The sequence below is a fragment of the Manacus candei genome, unplaced genomic scaffold (assembly GCF_025592945.1).
Source record: "Manacus candei isolate 608988 ecotype Guabito, Panama unplaced genomic scaffold, ASM2559294v1 h1tg000049l, whole genome shotgun sequence".
Taxonomy (NCBI): Eukaryota; Metazoa; Chordata; class Aves; order Passeriformes; family Pipridae; genus Manacus; species Manacus candei.
Window position 1 is genome coordinate 31,267,953 of NW_026138097.1, and position 22,365 is coordinate 31,290,317.

The 22,365-nt window shown below is 40.0% G+C and overlaps 1 protein-coding gene across 1 annotated transcript; it reads right to left on the minus strand.

The window, feature by feature from the left end:
* Positions 1-5,753: 5,753 nt before the first annotated feature.
* SRD5A1 (steroid 5 alpha-reductase 1) lies at positions 5,754-22,272 on the minus strand. Its single transcript, XM_051799042.1, has 5 exons — positions 21,859-22,272; positions 19,649-19,815; positions 13,823-13,924; positions 11,978-12,128; positions 5,754-9,126 (listed from the first exon to the last, which is right to left on the minus strand). Exons 1-5 carry the CDS (start codon positions 22,236-22,238, stop codon positions 9,060-9,062), a joined length of 867 nt encoding a protein of 288 aa, XP_051655002.1. The 5' UTR covers positions 22,239-22,272; the 3' UTR covers positions 5,754-9,059.
* Between the last annotated feature and the right edge of the window lie 93 nt (positions 22,273-22,365).

Here is a 22,365-nt window from a genome sequence, read left to right on the forward strand (position 1 = left end):
ACATACTAATGTGAAGTCATGTGAGTGACTTAAAGAAGCTTGCTTTTCCTAGCTGGCCACAGTCTCACTTACTTTGCTTTCTGCTGAGGCTTGGAAGGCCCCTTTGCTCAGGCTGCACATGTATGGGCCAGCCTGCATCATAGCTATTTTTACATGTGAGTACTTCACTTGTGGGAAGTAGATAGAGAAGTTAAATTCCTTCTGTGAACATCAGACAGGAATTCTGTTTTTGCAAGTGGTTGTAGAGTAGATTTTGTATTTATGTAGTCATTTCAGATTGCTAAGAGAAATATATTTTGCTAAGAGAAAATTAGTTCAGGGAAAAATATGTTATAAAAGTTAGATCTTGTTAGGCAAGAAACAAGGAACATTAGAGATGACTGAGCACAACAAATGGCTTTCAAGTATCTGGTATCCAGTACCCCCTCTCGTGATCAGTTCATGAGATAGTCCATAAATTCACTATGTGTAAAAATATGTTACACGAATAAATCATTGAATAGTTTTTTTTTCCCCTTGGGTGTTGGGTTCTTTTTGTTTGTTTGTTTTAACTGAAGGTGTTTAGAGAAAATCTGAGCAGAGAACCAACCAGATATACCAGCAGCTGGGATGGAGCTGCAGGCCTCTCAGAGTTGTGCATGTCCAAGTGCTGTCAGCTGTGGAGGGTGAGGATTCAGGGCCTCCTGCTGGATGCCCTCCATGTCTAAGCACAGTTAAGGGTGGATTCATACCATGTCTCCACATGTGTGTGTATGGCTGTGAGGAAGTGAGGAGCTGTTAACAGCAATGGCAGTGGGGCTGCAGACTCAGAGGCTTGTACATCCAGGTGCCAGTGACTTGGGAGACTGCGATCCAGGGGCAGGTACTGGGCAGATGGGGTGCCTGAGCCCAGCTGCTGGAGGGATCCACCTTGTACATTTGTATTGCCATATTTCCCAGTAACACACAAAAAAATTCCAAACCAAAACAAACTTGTAAGCCTTTGAAAGGCTGAATTTCAAAATTCTCCACATGGGTTTCCGTCTTTCCTGGCCTACTTGGCTGAGCATTGTGATACCAGGTGGGGGGTCTATGCCCTAGGTGCTGGCAAGGAACTGGTCTAGTTATCAGTAAGTTTATGGAGGATAGAACAGCTTACTGAGGGCTACCACATTGGGGGTGGAGGATAAAGAGGATCAAGAGCAGGAAGGTTAACATCTCTTCTTGTTCTACACGTTGTGCAACACAGACACAGATGGTTGGTGCAGACCTGTGCTGGTAACATACGTGTGTGTGTTTGGGGGTGTGTTCTTGTCTGCTTCCAGCATCCCTGAACTAGAGGAGGGGACTGTCCTTTAAATTGATAGTATGACTAGCAATTTCTGCACTAGGCAGTGCTTAGGGGGGACTGGAAACTATGATACAATAGGTATCCAGTAAGCCCACATCTGTGCAGTGCCACAATAAGACAATGGGGAACAGTGTTTGACTGGATTTTATATGTAAGAAAATGTTAGATAATCAGTTCATGTTTCTAATTAGCCTAGTGATAATGCAGACACCAAGTGGTAGATGATGACATTATTACTCAATGAAAAATAAGGCATGGCTTATTATCTGCAGTGTTACTTGTAATTTAGCCTTTTTTTATCTGATTCAGAAATGTGAATATTCAAGAAAATCTCTGAGGCTTAGTCACAGTAGCAGATGGGGTTGCATCTGTAAAGGAGTCACCTGTTTTGTCTACTTTGAATTGCAATTAAAAGCTGTTGCAATGACAATTCATCTGGTGTGAAGAATTAGGTAACAAAGTACTCTTACTTTGTTTTTATGGACTTTTAGTAGTAATCCTTTTAAAAGTAGCAATTATAGCATATTATTCATTGAAGTCTGAAATGTCTACCTTCCAAGGCATTGCATAATAGTTTAGGAAAACTGCTTAAAGCAATTGACAAAAGACTTTTCCTACAAGTGCCATGTAATTGTTTTATTTTTAAATTTTATAAATTCAAACTTTGTATTGGGTTTACGTGGCAAGGTAATGGGGGGGCTACAGGGGTGGCTTCTGTGGGAAGCTGCCAGAAGGGTCCCCCTTGTCCAACAAAGCCAATGCCTGCGAACCCATGGAGAGAAGAGCCCATGTGGGAGCAAATTTGCTGACAGGACTTGTGACACCACAGGTGACCCACACTGGAGCAGCCTGTTCCTGAAGGACTGCAATTCGTGAGTGGGACCCACACTGAAGCAATTCATGAAGAACTGCAGCCAATGGGAGGGACCCACACCAGAGAAGTTCATGGAGGACTTTCCCATGGGAGGGACCCCATGCTAGAGTTGGGGAGGAGCATGAGGAGTCCCCCCTCGAGGAGGAAGGAGCAGCAGAGACACTGTCATGAACTGACCACAGCTCCCATTCCCCATCTCTCTACGCTGCTGAAAGGGAAGAGGGAGGGAAAACTGGGAGAGAATTTGAGCCCAGGAAGAAGGGAGAGGGGTAAGGGGAAGATGTTTTTAAGTTTTGGGGTTTATTCTTATAATCCTACTCTGATTTGATTGGTGATAAATTAACTAATTTGCCAAGTTGAGTCTGTTTTGCCTATGACAGTAACAGGTAATTGATCTCTCCCTGCCCCTATCTCGACCCATGAGCCTGTGGTTACTGATCTCTTCACTCTCGTGAGCAGTGTCAGGACCTGAGGGAATGGCATGAAGCTGTGTCAGGGGAGGTTTAGGGTGGATATCAGGGAAAGGTTCTTCACCCACAGGGTAGTCAGGCACTGGAATGGGCTCCTCAGGGAAGTGGTCACAGCATCAAGCCTGACAGAGTTCAAGAAGTGTTTGGATGATACTCTCAGGCACATGGTGTGACTCTTGGGGATGGTCCTGTGCAGGGCCAGGAGCTGGACTTGAAGATCCCAATGGGTCTCTTTCAACTTAAAATTCTATGTTTTCTCTCTCCTGCCCAGCCGAGGAGGGGAGTGATAGAGTTACTTTGGTGGCCACCTGGCATTAAGACAAAAGTAGATACTTTAACCAAGATTTTAAAGGACAACAAATCAACAAAGCAGTGAGTTGTAAAGACTAACTTACAAAAGGAAGAAACTCTTCTACCAGCAAAAGCCACATGGTATCTAGTGAGGACACCAGACCTCAGTGAGCAGAGGAAGTAACAAACTGAGAACTGAGAGAATCACATATCATAGGTATGGCAATTTTGAATGGAACCTGACTTTTTTAGATCTAGTTTTATTAGAAAGTGGATGGATTATTTAAAAAAAAAAAAAAAGAAAAATATATAAAAGTTATGTCAAGGAATAATGCTACAGAAAAACTTCTCTAAGAACACTTAGTGTGAATTAAACTATTACGGCAAAAACCCAAAACCACCCCTTAACTAATTTATCTGCTCCTAGAAATTGTATTTCAAGGAGGGGTTTGAGCGTTTGAGTGTCTTCAGATGGGAATCTGGGTGAAAGCAGGTTCAATGTGTAGCACCAGATTTCTCTTCTACTGTTTAAATGACAAGTATGAAGTATCACTAAGCTGTCAAATCTATCACCTTATCTCCATTTAATATTAATAAAAATTATATTGTTCATCAACAAACTAGTTTTCTTTTTGCTCATGAAAATAGCTCATTTTTTCTTGGTCATTTAGCTTTCTATTCATAAGACTACACTGCCGCATGCTGTCCATATAGCTATTCATATTTTCTAAACTAATTTTCCTAGTATTACTTTATTCTATCAGTAATGATCATATACTGCACTGTTTTAGGCTAAATATTACACTTAATCTATTGCTCTTTAGTTCTGAGTACTAGTAAAATCTGCAAGGATTATTTGAAGCATAATAAGCACTATTTCCATCTTTGGTTACTGGTGTTCGTATATACTGATCACTCTCCTTTAATGCTTGAACACTTCCACAATACTATTTGGGACTTTCAAGTCAGTAGTCCTGTTCCAATACCACCACCATTTTCAAAAGAGACAGGCAGGGAATGAAAGAGGAAACATATCTGCCCTCACAAAACATTAAAATTCTGAATCTGTGCTATTGCACTGGGCTGCTTTGTCACAGGGTTTCCTTGCACGTTGGCAGAACCCTGGCTTTGCACAGCATCTGGTTGGTCTCCTCCAGCAAGCACAACACATGGAGCAAGGGGCATAGCTAGAAGCCTCTTGGACTGTTCACCAATACACTGACATAGATTAAAAAGATTTAATCCCTAACCAATGCAGCAAACAGCAGGACACAATAATAGCAGGTACCTGGGGTAGGTTTTCCTAGCTAACGTTTGACTGGCCTTTAGTCTTGACAGTGCTGATCAATGTTTGAACCCTGGTTCACAGATCACACGGCTCTTTCTTTTCTGGCAGAAGTTTATAACTAAGTTTGCAGTGGTTTCCTCTTTCAATAGCTCAAGAGAAATGGAGTGCACCCACCCAGAGCAGCTGGAACATGTGGCTTCGCTAGTGCTCTCTCTTCAGATCCAGCCACTTGTATTCTCTCAGAAACTGGACAGGTATTTCCAAAACAAGAGGCTGCAAATATTAGGGAGTAGGGACAAACAACACCACTGAGAAGCTCTTGCTAGCACGTTGGTAATGCATCATCTTCAGAGAAACATTACACCAAATGTTGTATCAATTGTTACATAGGTTTTCCTTCAACTCTGCAAACAAATAACCTACTGCTTCCACTATCCACTTGTACACAACAAAGCATCATGTATCAGCTTTGAGTTTTAAGTAAACATGGTAAACAAAGCAAGGGATGTACAAAACATGTTATTTTAAGGAGTATACAAGCAACCTTCAGTTGTGCAACTCTCTCAGATGCAAACCTTGTTTTAGGCTTTACCCCTTAGTTGTCTTGCAACACTAATTTCCACAATTTTTGCAGGGGCACAGGGATGATGATAAATGTTGCATCACTGTAAAAAGTGGTGCAATTTTACCCAGTAGTCTGCTGTCTTCATAAGACTGATGTACATCTGAAAGGCTTCCCCAACAACTGCAACTATTATTGGTAAAACTTAATAACATAGAACAGGTTGGGACAGTCTTATACCAAAATTACTAATATATTTCAATCACAAACAGGTGCCTATTAGAGCTGTTTCACAAACAGGCTATAAAAACTCTGTGGTAGGTACTCGGGATTTTGTGACCAGTGGTAGAATACAAGTTTATATGGACAAGTCATTCATACATTATCTTCACTCCACAGAAAGATAATATTGTACTGAACCACAATTAAATAGTTAAAAAGCAGGTGCTACAGCTCTTTTAAGAGTGACATAGAAGCAGAAGAACCCAAACAAGTATCCTCTGCTTCTCTTAATCTTTGCTCTAACTTCAAGTGTAGAACATCTCAGCTACATACTCTCCTTTAGGTAATAATGAGTGTATGACTAGACAAATTTATTTTGTAACGTTTAATAATTGCTTTGAGTGTGTCTTGTATAGTTCACATACGCATCTAGGGAATTCTAATCCAACCTTATTATTACAGTCCTCAAGATCTCAACTGGGATAATGAAACTGCTGGTACAAAAGCCTTGATCAACCTCCACAAGTTAAAGCAAGGATTACTAACAAGAAAAAAAAAATAGTATTCAAGCAAGACACCACAAATCATATTTTATTAGTAGGGAATTTTAGGGAAAGATGTAGGCAATCTGACTAGAAGTATCTCTACAAAAAAAAAAAAAGTCACTACAGATATTATAACCCAATAGCAAGCATGCGTGTTTTCTCCCTCTGGAATGGGCTGAACAGAGTTTATTTTCACATTACATATTCTTAAGAAAAATTTTTCAGTATTAGATATTTTCCAACAGAAAAATTCTGTCAAAGCTGCTAAAAAGGGAAGGGATCACAAGTGAAGTATGACAAATCAGTGGGATATTGTTTAAACAAAAGGCAGTTCTAGCATTTGACCAAGTTGATCATTTGCCAATGTACCTGGGTCTTGAAATGCAAGAATCACAGAGTCATTTAGGTTGGAAAAGAACCCTAAGATCACTCAGTCCAGCCTCTAACCCAGCACTGCCAAGTCCACTACTAAATCATATCCCTAAATTGCCACAACTGCATGTATTTTAAATATCTCCAGAGACAGTGGCTCCACCACTTCCCTGAATAGCCCGTTCCAACGCTTCCATTTGAGTGAGGAAATTTTTCCTAATATCCAATCTAAACCTCCCCAGCACAATATGAGGCCATTTCATCTCATTCTGTTACTTGTTATCTGGGAGAAGATCCCAACATCCCCACCTTGCTACAACCTCCTTTCACATAGTTGCAGAGAGCATTAAGATTCCCCCTAACCTCCTTTTCCAGCTTCCTCAGCTGCTCCTCGTAAGACTGTGCTCTAATAAACTGCCTCAAATAAAATCTGCACTTTACTTAAGGAAGGTTCTAGAAGTATGGTGATAATAATAAATATAATCACACAAAGAATGAAGCATTCTGGTTTGATTTTGTTGTTGTTAATCCAATTGGCTAGAATTTCTAAACACACTGACATTCATATCCCATAGACCTTAGCTTTTCCTTTTCTGTAAGAAGAGAGGGAACAAGGATAAGCTGTCTGACCATCACATTTCAGAACCCCGTCCCACTAAAGGCAAATCATAAATTAACATTATGTGAGCAAAGGAGCTGAACTTTTAGCCAAGAGAAGTATTTAGCAGCATAGCAGCAGAACAAAACTGAGGCATCAGTACAAATTTTCTGTGAACTATGATAAAAGACTACTGACCATAGAGAGCTAGAGAGTTTGATTAGGAGGAGACATACTGAACAGAGACCTTTCTCTTGCTGTTTACTACTAAAAGAAGCTTTGCCTTTTCATAAAAGGAAAAAAAAATAAATATATTAGAGACTAAAGTGCTGCAGCCAGATTGTTTGAGGTTGGTTGGTTGTCCATTAGTGATGGTTGGTTGTCCCATTAGTGGTTTTTTAACAAATATCCCTGAAGGTACAAGATACTAATTCACTATAAACTATGGAAGTAATTAAACACTTTGAGTAGATAGTGCTCTTTGTCTCTTTTTCAACTAAAACAGATTTTGATAGCTAGATGATTTACACAGCAAAATTTAAAAAAACTGCTACAGTGATGTGACAGTGTTTAGAAATATGTTGATATATAAGACTAAGTTTCTAAAATTCTCTTAAGAATATGCTTTAAGTGATCCTATTGAATTTTTATTGTCCCCTAACTCCATTTTAGCATTGAGGAGTAAATCATCCTCCTCACTATCCTTTCTCTGTCCAGGGAACATCATGACTGAGTGTTCATCAAAACATCTATAATCAAAGTGTTAAATTATAGTGTGATAACAAAAACAACAGGGAAAGCCTCAAACTTCCTGTAAAACACTGAAGAAACATGTAAACACTAAAGGAATTATTAAACAATTTGAGAATCAAGCAATGACACTGACACCAAGGTATTCCTGTGTTCTCCCAAAGATGGACTTTTTGCATACTGGCTGAGAGCAGGACAATCATCCTCCCAGTCAACATTACAAGGAGCAACTGGCAGTCCGAGGGCTCAGCTCTAGGTAAGTTAGAAAACTAATCTCTAAAATTTTAAAGGTAAATTTCATCCGATACATTACCTTGATTACTACAGCAGTGTAATTCAACAGCAAAGAAAGAATTTTGAGCTTTAGACAAATCTTACTGAGTTTTCCAGTATGGTATTGCAGTATCTGGCAAAATTCTATTACCAACTTGCTTTGAAGAACATAATCCAACATAAAGAGCAAAGAGATCAGAAGACACATGTCAAAAGTCTGATTTTCATTTATTTCCACATTACATTAGCAGTAGAATTTTTTGATTTTGTGGAAGTTTTTTTTCCTGTGTTGTTCATCTGTTTGTTTTGTTAGGGTTTTTTGGGTGGTTTTTTTTTTTAATTGCTATAATTTGGTTGTTATTTTGTTTTCTTTTTTTGTTGGATTTTTTTTTAAATTAGTTTCTGTTGAGGTTTTTTTCTTAAGAATTCTAAAAAATTCTTTATTATCACAATCATGCAAAGCACACAGACGTGCCTGAAACTTGGAAGTCTGTATGCTTGGAATTACATCATGTTCTTAAAAGCATTCTGAAGTCCTTAATGAGTAAAATGTTGGAGTATGAGCACTGACATTAACATGACATGCAACACAAAATATTCCAGAATATAAAATCATCTAGAATGTTATCAACAGAAGAAGAAAAACACTTGATTTTTTAAAACAACATAATAAGAAAATTTTGTAAAAATCTCAAGGTTTTTTTATAAAGTGAGTTAGAAAATATTACACATTTTTTAATAGTGCTAGACTGGCCTAAGTATCCTAAGTAAAGAATGCCTTCCAAAAACAGTTTAGAGTGAGAAGACACATATTGCATATTGAGAGAGCTATCAATTTTGAGAGGTAGATGACAATATTAATCTATTATTTGGGGAAGATAACCCTACAACTTTTATGTAAATAGCATTAAATATTATCTACACAGTATCCTGTATAGAATTATCTATACAATATCCATATGAAAGAGTGCAAAGAGGAGGAACATTGCCTCTCACCTAACAGCAACTATATTCATTTAATTCCTTGGTCTGCATCATCAGATCTCCTGAAAATGCAGGTGGAGGGAAGAAAGGATTAGAAAGGCAAGGAAGAAAAAGTAAAATCAACCCTATTTGCATATGCTGGCAAACAATAGGCAGAACACACCATCCAGACTGCAGTGAGAGTGACTGGGCTCACGGCACAATCCTCATGACAGCGTGACTAGATTGAGTGGAAACAGCAGAAGCCTGCACAGGCAGTCAGACTCACTGCCTAAGGTGTTCATGAAGGTGCTTCACTGCTGGAAAAGCATTTCTGTTCCTATTCACCATGTCCATCAGATTCCTGGTTACCATTAAGAGGAAAAAGAAGTAAGTAATAGCAGCATCGATGGAAAGGCTTTGTCACAGTGAGGATGAGAGTATGTTTTGAACTTGCCACCACCTGTAAAATGTTAGCTGTTACTAAAAGCATCCATCTCAGACAGTGTTAAAAGCACAGCTCAGTACAAAAATGGTATCACAATTTTTCTGTCCTTTGGGTAGTCTTCAAATTTCTCAAGGTACCATCTGTAAAACAAAGACAGAAATCTGATGAGTATAGAGTCTTCCAAATGCTGTTGAGGACATTAGGTGATTGTACAATGTGTTCAATTTAATCCATATATTTTCTGTCTACAAACAAAAAATATGCCTTTAGAACTACTCTGGATACAAAAATGGCATTTACTACACTCATCCTAACAACATCTAATCATCAACTCCAAAAAAACTAAGTTGTTCTGCCAGCAATGGGAAATCAAACCTACAGATGTGGTGAGAGCAGTCAGGGAAGGAATAACCTGTTCTTTAAAAATGTATGTTGTTGTGCATCCTGAGTATTTGCATTTCAGAACTTGAGGGGGAAGAAATTAAACTAAAACCATGTAATTGCCTAATGACTTCACACAGAAGCACGGGTTACTTCACATAGTAATGACTCTGCATAGAAACATCTTCAGTTCCAAAGGATTTGGATAATCAAACAGAACATGACAAACATTACACAAGCCTTACTGCTAATACCTTTCAAAGACATCAGTATTTTCAAATCCAGACAATTAACAAAGAAGAAATACATAGCACTATTAAATGTTATTATTTGTCTTTTCGCCTTGGATAACAAACACATTTACTCCCATTTTCAAATACTTATTCTTCCGCTCCTCTGAAATAAAAGAATTAACTCCACCCGGGCTTCTCAAAGGTGCAGATATGCATATTATCAATAGCTAATTCCAAGATCAAAGCTGGAATAAGCAGAGGACAAAACATGCAATGCACAATAACCTGCAGCTGTGGAATACCATCATTACACTATTTTCCCGTTTCAGTAATTTATTCTAAGTTTTTTAAACTAAACAGACTACACTAAAACGTTTCTTCACTTACATGGATTTGTTATTTTTATTTGTTTTGGGTTTTCTTCTTGTATCCCTCTTTTGTTTTTACGCACCTTTCCATTAGTGCAAATTACTTCCTTTAACAACATTTAGCTTTTCCTAATGGTCTGAAAGAGTGCCACCAAGGCTTAGGATTGATGGAAACGAAAAATGGAATTTGAACCTGAAGAGCATAATATATAAAGACACACTGAGGAACCTGGCATTGCTTAGCCTGGCAAGGAGGAGACTAAGGGGCCCTGTTACTGCTACCTACAGGTGCTGCCTACAGGTCATGGAAGGGGAATTAAGACAACGGAGCAAAGTTATAACTGAAATGCCAACTCTTGCAGCTGGAATGCAGTGGCCCCAAGCAAAAGTGCAGGGTGGAGACTGCCTGGCTAGATAGCAGTTGTGCACAAAGGGACATGGACATCCTGGTGACAAGAGAAGGATGAGTCAATAATGCATCCCTGCAATGATGAAGGCCAAGTGCACATTGGCCTGCCTTAACAAGTACAGAGCCACTAAGTCAAAGGAAGGGCTTATTCTGTGCACCATTTAGCAGCTGAGAGCATGCATCTGCATTACTGCCTCCAGTTGTTGGCTTCCTGTGCAACAACAATATCCACAAAGTGGAGAAAAATCCAGCAGATGGTCAGTAAGACAACTCATAGCTGGAACATATAAGAGGAGACATTAAGAGCATTACTAGGTTTGTTCAGCCTAGAAAAGAAGCAAAGAGGCACATCTAATTGCATTCTTCCATCACCTATTGTGATATTAAAGAGAAGGCAAAGCCATACCTTTCCTGGAGGCACACACCAGGAGATAAAGGTTGCAACATGGAATATTCCAACTGGTCATAAGGAAGAACCCTATTCCCCATGAGAATAAGGAAAATCCTGTTTCAGCACTTTGCCAGAGATGTGCTGAAGCCTCCACCCTTGAAGACACTCAGAACTCAACTGGATGAGGCCCTGGGCAAAAGGGCAGTTGTAGGTCACACCAGCTGACTGGACAACCTTCAGATACTCCTCCTAACCCAAGATACTCTGCAACTCTACTCACTAATAGCAGGTGATAAAGTAAGAAAAGATGGTCAACAGGTGACAGGTCAGGAAGGTTCAGGTTGGACAGTACAAAAAACTTTGTTAATTGGGAGGGTAATACAGACCTAGAACACCCTACAGACAAGGTGCAGGAAAACCTGTTTGTGGAAATTTTCAGGACTCCACTAGACGTACCCATGGCTGCCCCCACAGACAGTCAGCAATGGCATTTTTTTCAACCTATTTCTCTCCTTATATTCAGGCTTGTTTCCTGTTATGCCACTAAGTTTCAGCATGAGAACCAAAGCAGGAAGCTGAGAATAACCAAAATAAGATTAACATGTTCAAATTCCTTTAAACATGCTATTCCTTAAAGAGAATCAAGAGACTACTCTCCACAAACTATGGTCCTTTAACAAGAAAGCTACATTATGAATACAGTACATTAGTAGTCAGACTGTTTAGAGCAGAGACTTTACTATTATGTACTAGAACTGTTTTCTTATTGTCCATTCACTTGATCATAGACAATATGATAGAGACTTGGCTATAAAGCGTGCCTACTAAAGGCTACTTTAGAGTGATTTTCAAAATTTTAATATTGTAGAAACCAGTTCAAGCAGCAAGGGAAAATAGAGTATGTGATTATTTAAGACAATACTACCAAACTTGTCCATAATTTTTACAGATTCAGGATGAACTACCTTCATTTAAACATTATTTTGACCACCTCATTGTACATCATGTGTGTTTATGCTCAGTACTATTCTGCTGAAATTCTGCAGTGCTTATTCTTCTCAAGAGTATTCTCTATCATATTCTCCCCTACAGCAGCAGTCTCTTTCCCAAGACTTGCTCTGCAACATTGCTATGGGATGAGACATAATTTGTGAAATGTAAATGCAGTGTGGTAGAGACAACAGAAATTATAAGACAAAAACCACTTACTGATGGTGTTGCCTTGCCCTTGAACCCAAGATGAAAAGAGTACACAATGCAAATGCAAGGCTTTCAGTGGTGCCACAGGCAAGGGCAAAGCCAAACCACTCCAGGATCTCTCCAAAAAAGTTGGCTCCACTGACATACTCAAACATTCCTCCTGAAAGCAGGACAGAGTTATTTCAAAAGCACCTTAATCAATATGTCCAGTGCTATCTTTTACTGTACATCAAATAAGAGCTACATCACCAATGTCTCTATATAATTTTAAAGGCAGTGGAAGCAGTGTTTTTCAGTTCAAGCTGTGCTATGAAGGATCACTTCAGGCCTCTTTCTAGGACAGACCTTCTCCAGGTCCATTTTTCCTCTTTAAATAATGAAAGAAAAGCAGATTTACTAGTATCAGAAGCAAGTACGTGCCTTTGTAAATAGTTACTTAACAGTGACATCAAACTGTCTCTTTGATCGTAAACCTTTTTTTTAATATGTAAATATAGAGGACATGCTCCCCTTGAGTCTCAGAAAATACTCACAGGGTTAGTTAGCCTACAATGTTTCATTTCTTTAAGTACTTCAGAAATTAACTTAATTATGAACAATATTAATATTATTATGAAGTAATGTCCCAAATTTATTCTCTAGTTTAAAATGTGTTGCCCTTTTGTTCCCATTCCTCATGAGGTCTACTGCTTCAGCCCTGATACTCAGTGAAAAAAGTAACTGGCAGTCTGCATTAAATCTGTTGTACAGACAATTATGGATAAACAATTGGTACTCACATGTCAGGAATTTATAAAATAAGAACTTTCACCCCAATTCCAAAGTCAGCATACAAATCGATAACATCTCAGTATGCGTTTTACCAGTGGAACTAAACAAACAAGTATTTGGCAACTGTAATAAATAACATGTTTTGACCTTGCTTTAATTGCTCTACCCTCTTAACAAAAGAGAGGTGAATTTTTAGCACTTAAACTGGATAAGCAACATCAAAAAGACCAGCTCCCCCTGATCTCACAGCAAATGACATCTTATTTACTTCAGAACTTTTTTGTGCACTGAACACAGTACAGTATGTTCATATTCATTTTTTACATGAGCACTTGGATTTACATCTATTAAAATTATAAGTTATCTTCTGAGTGAAAAACAGTCTACTGCCTTATATATCTTAATTCTTCCAGTCATATTTAAAAAAACCTTAACAACCAAGAAAGAGCAACAACTAACAAAAAAAACCAGAGAAACAAAATTCAGAGATAGTATTATTTTTCTTCTTTCAGTGACTGTAATGTATCTGAAAGAGTCTAATGTTTCCAAAAGCATCAATAAACTTTAACACTTCAATAGGCTCCATAAGAAAAATCTTTCATATTCTCCAGTTTCCCATGAAGGCCAGAATTCATAGTGCCCTACTTTGTTTGGATTTCTGTCCTCCTTTTACTGTGTCTCCCTTTCCACAGTAGTTGCTGCTCTCTGATTACCTAAGGTACCTCTCTCTTCACACATGGGACGTTAGATGGGTCAGCCATTGAGTACTTTCTGCATTCCCCTCCTGCCTCAACACTGGGTTGATAATTTAGGTCTTCTTTCTCCATCCTCCTGCTGATTCTCAGAAAAGTTGTGGAATGCTGTGACATTTATACCCCTTTTTAAAAATACAGCCAAAGTTGGTTTAAGAAGTCCAAAGAGTTGCACAGGCCATGTGATATCATGAAACAGACTCCATACAATATTTGGCTTAAGAGGAAAAAAATAAAATGAGCCTCTTCTTCAGTCCCAGCTTTCTTTACCACTTCTCATATGAGAGATACTACTTTTGCCATTTTAATCTCTGTACCATTTTTTACTTACCTCTTGGTATCTTGTAACCAGTTTCCCCCGGTTTTCTCAGATTTCTGAGAATATGATCAGAATGAATATTAATTGCCATGCCAAGCAACCACCCTATAAAACCTGAAAAGAAATATTAAAAGTATATCTTTAGTACACTGAGTGAAAGCACCCTTTCAAAAAAACTAGACATGTATCACATGTTAGGCATATCAGCTTAAAGCAGTAGTAATGTAAGCAGTATAAACAACTCTGGTGACAGACTGAGCTTTTCAGTCAGCAGAGCTCACAGTAATCGAGAGCTCCCTTGACAGGAAATAGTACCACAAGTATGAAGCTTATTCTTATGTTTCTAGACTTATATAAATGTATGCACAGGCACATATGCAGATGTAATGCGTGTAATTCTCTAACTTCCACATAGAAAAACAAATACGCTAACACTTTAAACACTGAAAGAAACAGCCATTCTCATTCTTCCCAAAGGGACACATTTTAGCCCCACTCTCCTTTTCTATTTTTGCTGATAACATACCAGAATTTCTGCAACAGAATTTTGTGAAACAAAAGGAATAAAATCATGAAGGAGTTAATGTACCATTTACTTGTGTCATTCAGCAAAATGGTTTAGCCATTTACAGCAGGCTTTCATAGAAACTGAGACTGTTGTCACATTCGGCATCCTTATGCCTTGTTGCCATAACTATGGGATAAATCAAAAGGAATTTAGGATTGAAATTCCTTATTTTCACCCTTTGGCAATATGTTATCTATGGTATCTTCCTTTGAAGGTAGCCTTCCTTGCTACTAGGAGCAGATTTGGGGTTTGAAGATAGATTCAGTGTTGTTTTAAAGCCACCCCCAAAGTTACCAGTTTTACTTAAATTACCAAGAATACGTCAGTATTTTCTAGGACAAAGTCACTTCACGTGCCAGATAAAGAAACCTTTGCCTTTTTGCACCCACAACTTCAGTCTTTCAGGTGGCTCTTTTTCAATATAGAGAAATTCAGGAGCGTGATCATCTCAGCAAAAGCACTAACTGTATGTCCAAGTGTATAAGGCCACATTGCAAGACTGGTAGATTGTCAGAGCACACTCCACCAAGACTTAAGCTACCTTTCCCAGTGAAGCTACAGATGTCTGAGAAGCAAGGTCCACTTACAAGCTGTTAGGCAGTTTTCTTCTCTCAAGCCCTTGTGAGCTTAAAGGGCCTAGCTGTCTGCTTCCACATGTATTGGGAGGAAATGACTGCTCTGTAAAAAAACTGAGGCGTCTGCGTGAAAGCTTTCTCCATTATTTGCCCATACAAATAAAAAAAGTTGTTTGATTAACTTGTTACTATCTGCTTACACTGTAAAACTAATAGCAGAATTTAGTCCTGTGAATAAGCATGTTTGTTAACCTTTTCTTTATACAGCACAGCAAGTTTCTATTAGCAATCAAGGTGTGCAGATGCTATACGTAAAGTGCCTTTTGAAATAAAATTTTACTTATCAACTATATAATCAATGTAAATACATCATGACAGATTAGATATACTATATTTTATTATTAGATATACTATAGTTTATACTATATATCTACAATACTATGATTTATTATATATTAGATATACTATAATTTTAGTGAATGTTTCCTGTGCATCTGCTTGTAAATTAGTATATGAACTCTTCCGACAATGTAGAAAGGCCGGAGCTTGCTTTAGAAATGTCAAATTACTACAGAAGATGAGTTTGATCCTGCACATTTTTACCTCTCTGACTTGAAAACTGCAAAATGGCAGAAGGAAACAATCACATCTCTTTGTGGACAACAAACCAACAAATGTAGGCTATTTTCACAAAACACCTCTTCAATTTCAAGACCCCCTTTCCTCTAAGGCACTGCATAACCATGTTCCCTGCACCCATACTCTGTGGGCAATCACTGAACATGTCAAGTTGGAAGGGACCCACAAGGATCATCAGGCTCAAATCTCAGCCCTGCACAGGACCATCCCCATGTGCCTGAGAGTACTGTCCAAATGTTTCTTGAGCTGTCAGGCTTGGCGCTCCTCCCCTGTCCTAATCCTCAGATTCCCAGCACAGCAGAGTCCTAGGACTCTACAAAACCAAGAGCTGGTTCTGCCCCACAATTCGCATGACTTGGCTACCAGCACAGGGAAACATGGACACGTAAACAGGAAGGGAGCCACTGCATATTACATCAGATTTTCAGATCCACAGGATACACCACACAACACGCATGACCTCAAGAGACAATTAAGAGGCTTTTTCCTTCATCAGGATAAACCTGGAGATGAAGGCTTGTGCACGTACTAGGTGAACACTTGCGTAAGGAGGACAGTAACTAGGTCTACACTAGCAGACAACCTGGTGCAACAGAAGAGCATTGTGTGCTTGCCCACGTAGAATTTCACACAAAAAGACCTACTGTTGTGCTGCAGGCTATTCCAGAATGACAGGAGGGTAGCTGCTATCTGGCTCACCTTCCCTCTCCAAGTTTCAAGAATATGCAGTGGAAGATGCTGTGCAGACACATCAGGAGGCCAGTTTCTACAGCTGCACTGAGAACATCAAATAAACATTTCAGGTGAACCAGTGCCTCATCTCAGACTCTGTGGTTACTTTCCAACAATGCACATGATAATCTATAATATACAGATGTCTGTAGATACTAGGAGAGACACAGGCTAATCTACATCCCCAGGCTATGAGATGATATCTAGACATCCCTTGACTACGTGATCATACCCAGATATGGACAACGCGCACGCGCTCGTGATCATATGCGGATATGGACAATGCACATGCGCTCTTCATGTCTGTTCTGTGAAAAGAGCAGAGGTGGCACATGTGCTTGGTTGCCTGACTGTCAGACAAAAAGCTTCATGCAACAGATGAGGTTCAGTCACCTGAACCTTCTGAGTTACAGGTGCTGCTCTGCTTTGTAGAACTGCTACTGAGGAAAGTTTTTGATGCACAGAAGGGGTAGCCATCAACATTCGAAGTAGGTAGCTGAATGGGGTTTAAAGGAGTAAGAAAAGACACATGGTATATTGCGAAGAGTTTGAAGAACCTAAAGCAAGCAAAGGAAGGAAGGAGTTTCCAACTAGAAGCACAGACAGATTAGGAAAGAACACCAGGGTGAAGCACACAGGTGTATGTGTCCCTTTTTGCAGCATTCACTGCTTCAGGGTATCACGGGCTCTCTTGGTAAGTTCACAAGCTGTTTGTTGGCACACGTGTAAGGTACATGCTGAAAGATTATGAAGTTGTTCCCACATAGGTTTGCAAACTCATGGTGCTGCATTTGAGGCAGAACATTCCCATTTCCTCTGAAAACAGCTGTGTTCACTGCTCTGAACCAAACCAACACACAGTCCAGAGAAACCATGAGGGAATCACATCAAAGTTACGTTCCTGATCTAAATCAACTGCTGGTGTAGATATAAGCTATTGCATTTCCAGAGTTAACTCCGAAATGCCTGAAAACAATCAAACTGTAATAAGGCTCCAGACAGAACACAGCAATTGTTTGAAACTTCTCGCCATGACGGTTAATCAGCCTGACTTTTCCAAATTTCTGTCTTCACTGCAAATTTTTATCTCATTTCAGCTTCTGGCTGTTGAACCATGGCTGGCTGCTACTTTTAGACACTCTCTCATTTATCTTCCACATGTAACTCCATACAGCTTAAGAAACATCTTGCTAGCCCTCAGCAAATATGCTTTCTTGCTGTTGTTGTTTGCTAATATTCTAGTAACTTTTTCTAGTAATTTTAAACGGAGGCTTAAAGACACTGCCAGATGTTTTGGAAAAACTAGAACATAATAGTCCAGTTGTTCAGGGAGTACAGCCACTTTGGCATTTGAGTTGACCAAAGCCACAAGCATAAACTGCAGATATTTGGAGGTACCCAGCTGGGATGAATACCAAATAGCAATTATAAATTGCTAAGATCCAATTATGTTGATGTGTACTACAAAACAACATTAAAAAAAAATCCCAAAAGGTACTCTAGTTACAGGAATAAAATAAAAAACAAGTCTGCAGTTTGGCTCTTTCACAGCCAAATTTTATATAAAGATTTGTTGTACTAACACTCTCAAAAAAATCAGTAGTAGTCATACCATGAAAATGGTTGCTATGTGTACCAGGAATCTTGGCTTTCTTAGTTTTTAGGATAACTTAGGGTTAGGATTGCTTTTTAAAGCAATAGTTTGAATTATAATAATCACAAAAGCAACACTTCATTTATGTTTAGCAGTACTGGAAATATATATAAGCATATATTCCAGACTGGTATTACCTGCACAAAAAGCAAACAATCAAAATAAAACCATAATAAAAACCCCACAAATACAAATCAAACTAACTCACACACCGAAGTATTCATAACTGAAGTCAGAGGAAGCTAACTATTATCATTTATACATATGCATCTTTCAGAAATCCTCGATAAACTCAAAAAAAATAAACCAAGGAAATATGAATAAGAGTCTTATTAACTTGATTTTTTTTAAAAGATCTTTCAGTAAAGAACAATTGATTTATGGCTTCTTAATCATAATTTGTTCACAGCACTGTATTGAGATATCTTTTGATTAATGTACTAAACTAGGCATCAGAGCCTTCAACAGTTTTGATGAACAGATCTTTTAACCAATTTTTTTGCTGGATCCCAGTTTAAGGAGACTGGAAATTTGAAACTACCAAGAAAATTTCAAGTATATCCAAGTGCCTAGCACCCACTGAAGTCATTCCCTTGCACCTCAATTTCTCAAGTTTTATTGCACAAGCAGTACTGCCTCCTAATCTTGGCAAGAGAATCTCCTTTGATTTAAGTTTCTTCAATCTTATAGCCATGATAGCATTTAGCACAGTGGTCCTCCACTGTTATCCACAATAACACTGTAATAAGGACAAAACCTTCTTTTTCTTGTTATAAAAGGCTTGAGAAATCCTGGAGAAACACTAACTTGCTCTGGCTACAGAATACAAACAAGAAGGGTACTTCTTCAGATCAAGGATCTACACAGCCCAGTTCTCCACCTTTGACTGATGAGGCAAAATATTCTGATTTATCTTCAGATGAAAGAGATCTTTCGGTAAAGATTTCATTAGAAAATGATACTATGATTTTGATGGTCAACAAAAGTAGATGCTTAGGAAACAAAAAAATATGGTGACAGTACTTTGTCACTAGGCATCTTAGCCTTTTCATCATATCCATGACTTCAACTATAAATAAATGTAACCTCCCTTCCAGATCGGGAGTGAATGATCAATCCCTCCACCCGGTTCCTTGTAGGCCAGTTTCATCCTTTGACAAAGCTCACCCTTATTACAAGGGCGGGCGTGCTGATGCGTGTGTGTGTGTGTATCACTTGTAAACATCCTGATATCAAGATCTTCTGGCATTAGCAGTGGTATCTCAGTAGTTAGCAATCACCCTCACTAGATTTTTACTCCACGAGTTTGTTTACTTCAGTTTGATCTACATGTTACATAGAAAAACTACTTTGTTTGTTCTAAACATGCATGCTGCTGGTTCCATGTGAGGCTTCAAGTTTCTACATTGAAAAAAATACATAACAATATTTATTTTGGTGTTAAAGAGTAAAGATGACAGTCAGCTCACCCAGCACTGATATTGTGGAAAGAAATGTCAGTTCACAGTTCTAAAGTAAAAAAAAGTTAAAGGCTTCCAGATACACCAATAAGAGAAATACCTATGAGAATACTTACAAAATGGCATTGAAGATACAATAAAATTACAATTAAAAGCTGTGAAGACAAAGGAAAATTACACCTTAAGTTTTCGTAACATTATTTGACTCACCTGTAATGAAGCGTGGATCTCTCAACCAGCCTGGAGGGTAAATTGCATAGTTGCTTAAGCTTCGGCCCTGCAAGTATCCATTGAAAATGCAGAACAGAAGTGCTAACACAAAAGTGACAAATGGTGTTGGTTTTCCTTCACGGATCAGAAGAGGAAATATGAGTGCCCTGTAGCAAATAAGGAACGAAAATTTATTGTATTAACAAACCAAAGAGAGAGTTTTGAAGTCTAAAAACTGTAATCCATAGTCCACACTATCCTACTTTTCAAATTCTCAGCATTAGAGGCTTTGGTCCCTGTTCTAAAGGACAGTTGCACTTGCTTTAACACCTAAACATCATCTTGTTGCCTAACTGGAATTACAAGATCAGACCTTTCTCTCTGTATGACAGAAATTTTGAACTTTGTATCCAAGGCAATTACTTTGATGAGAGGAGTAAAGGTAACTGATGTTAAGCACAGCCTATTTTTATCCTCCTTTGTTCCTAAATCCTCAGTAGTATCATCAAGCTTTCTGAAATGAGCCAAGTCTCACAATCCCTACACCAAATCCCCCAGCACTTCTAGGGGGGGAAAGGCAATGCCCTTAAAATTAACCTAATTGAGCTCAGTTTCCTCCCTACCTTAAAAGTCACTTTAAAACCTTAATTGCTTCACCTCTACGATTTTGGTCTACCCTGTGATGCCTGCTAAACACATGACGAACCCACAACTGCCATCCCATTTGGGAAAGGAATCTTGATTGCTTTTCCTGGAGGATTATGGGAATAAACCAACAAGCTCTAAACAAGATCAGGTGAATGTGAATGTTCTTGTGACCTTTCTGGTGCAACAAGCCAACTCCCAATTGCCTATTGATTTAATTACAATCTGTAGTGAAACAGGATGAGGATTGCTGAAGCCTGAGCATTTTTCATGTGTTTTCCATCTACCCAAGGACTAGTGCTTCAAAGTAGTCTTTCCAAAGGAAGCACAACCATAACAGCTTTCAAGAAAGAGTAACAAATTCATTAATAGGATTATTTAAAGCATGCTACATTACAACAAAAGGAACTGGAAAATAGAGGTCTCTTCCAGTCTACACTCACTTACAGAAGAGTCCCTTAGTCTGGCAGTCGCAACAAGCAACTGGAAAAAACAAACTGCAGTAAAGTGCAGCTTGCTCTACAAACCTTTGTCTCATGTTCCTAGCTATTTCCAGACATCAAGGATGAGTTAAGATCCCGTGTGAAAGCTATTATCTTTACTCTTAACAGAAAAAGGAGCAAAGACACAGTCCTGGGTTTTCAAAACCAGCCATCAGGCCAATCACGTTGCATCCTTCTCCGTTGTGAGGATGTGGAATACTTTCAGTCAAAAGCACCAGCCTCTCTCATTCAGCACCAGAAAACAACAGTGTATCAGCCACATATGGAGCTTAACATAACCTGACAAATCTATTGCTGCTGTATTAGTAATGTTGCAAAATTGCTCGTAGAGTATGACCAGTAGACACTGTCCGTAACTTGAAGAGAACAGCAAAATCTTACCTGAGCTCCAGCAAAGCTGCCTTCTCCAAGAAGTTTTACTAAATACCCAAATTGACTACAGGGCAACATGGAGCACTCGGCCTAAGATTTGCTAGTATTTTAATGAATCATTGAATATCCTGAGCTGGAGAAAACCTTCATCCAGTCCAACTCCTTCAACGAACACTATGTTGAAAGACCGTGTTAAGAAACATAACTGAAAATAGCCACTGTTTCACAGCATTAAAATTATATGAGTACAGAGTGCTGAACTTCCCTTGTTTTCAACACTAGGTCCCTTCAGGCAGCCTGATCAAGCCCTTGCTGACACGGGGGTCGCCACCCCAGGTACAGCTGCAGCGCAGGGATGGAGCAGCAGCCGAGGGAGCATCGAACATCGCGTTTGCACGCCCGAGCACCGCCTCGCACAGCGCAGCGACACACGGCAGCCAGCACCGCTCCGCCACGGCTCCGCGCCCAGCGCCCGCAACAACGCACGACATCCTAACGCAGCGAAGCCCGAGAGACTTCAGTGATTGTGATATTAAATAACAAGAACTAATTAACTGGAGCACCTCAACCCCTTCGGTCTGGAGGCAGCAGCCAGGCGTTTCTATGAAGACCGACCCCTTCTCCCGCCCCGGCAGCACCGCCAAGGAGCCTCCCCCAGACCCCCCGGCGGTGCCCCCGCCCCGCCCGCACCTGTGCGCGTAGTGGAGGACGAAGCAGCCCAGCAGGACACGGTTAGCCGGGGCGGCGATGGCCTCCCCACCGCAGGCGGCGAGCCCGATCGGGACGAGGAGGGAGGGCAGCTCCTGCAGCGCCCAGGCAACGCGGGCGGGCAGCAGCGAGCCGAAGCGCCGCGTGGAGTACCGGCCGTAGGGCATAGGGATGAAGCAGAGCAGCAGGGCAGAGCCGGCACCCAGCGCCATCAGCCCATAGGAGAAGAGCTCCAGCAGCCGCCGCTCCTCGGGGCCCTCCACCCTTTTCCAGAAGCCGCAAACACCATGGCAGCCCGCGCACTCCGCCATCACCAACTCCACCGACACCGAGCCCCATCGCCCCCCGCCGCCCCTACTCATCACCCGCCCGGCGCCCCGCCCACCGGGCACCACGGACCAATCGGCGTCGGGGGGCGTGGCCAGAGCCGCCCGCCCGTTGGTGGGCGGGGCGGGGTGGGGCGCGCGCTCGGGTTCTCGGGAAGTTCCG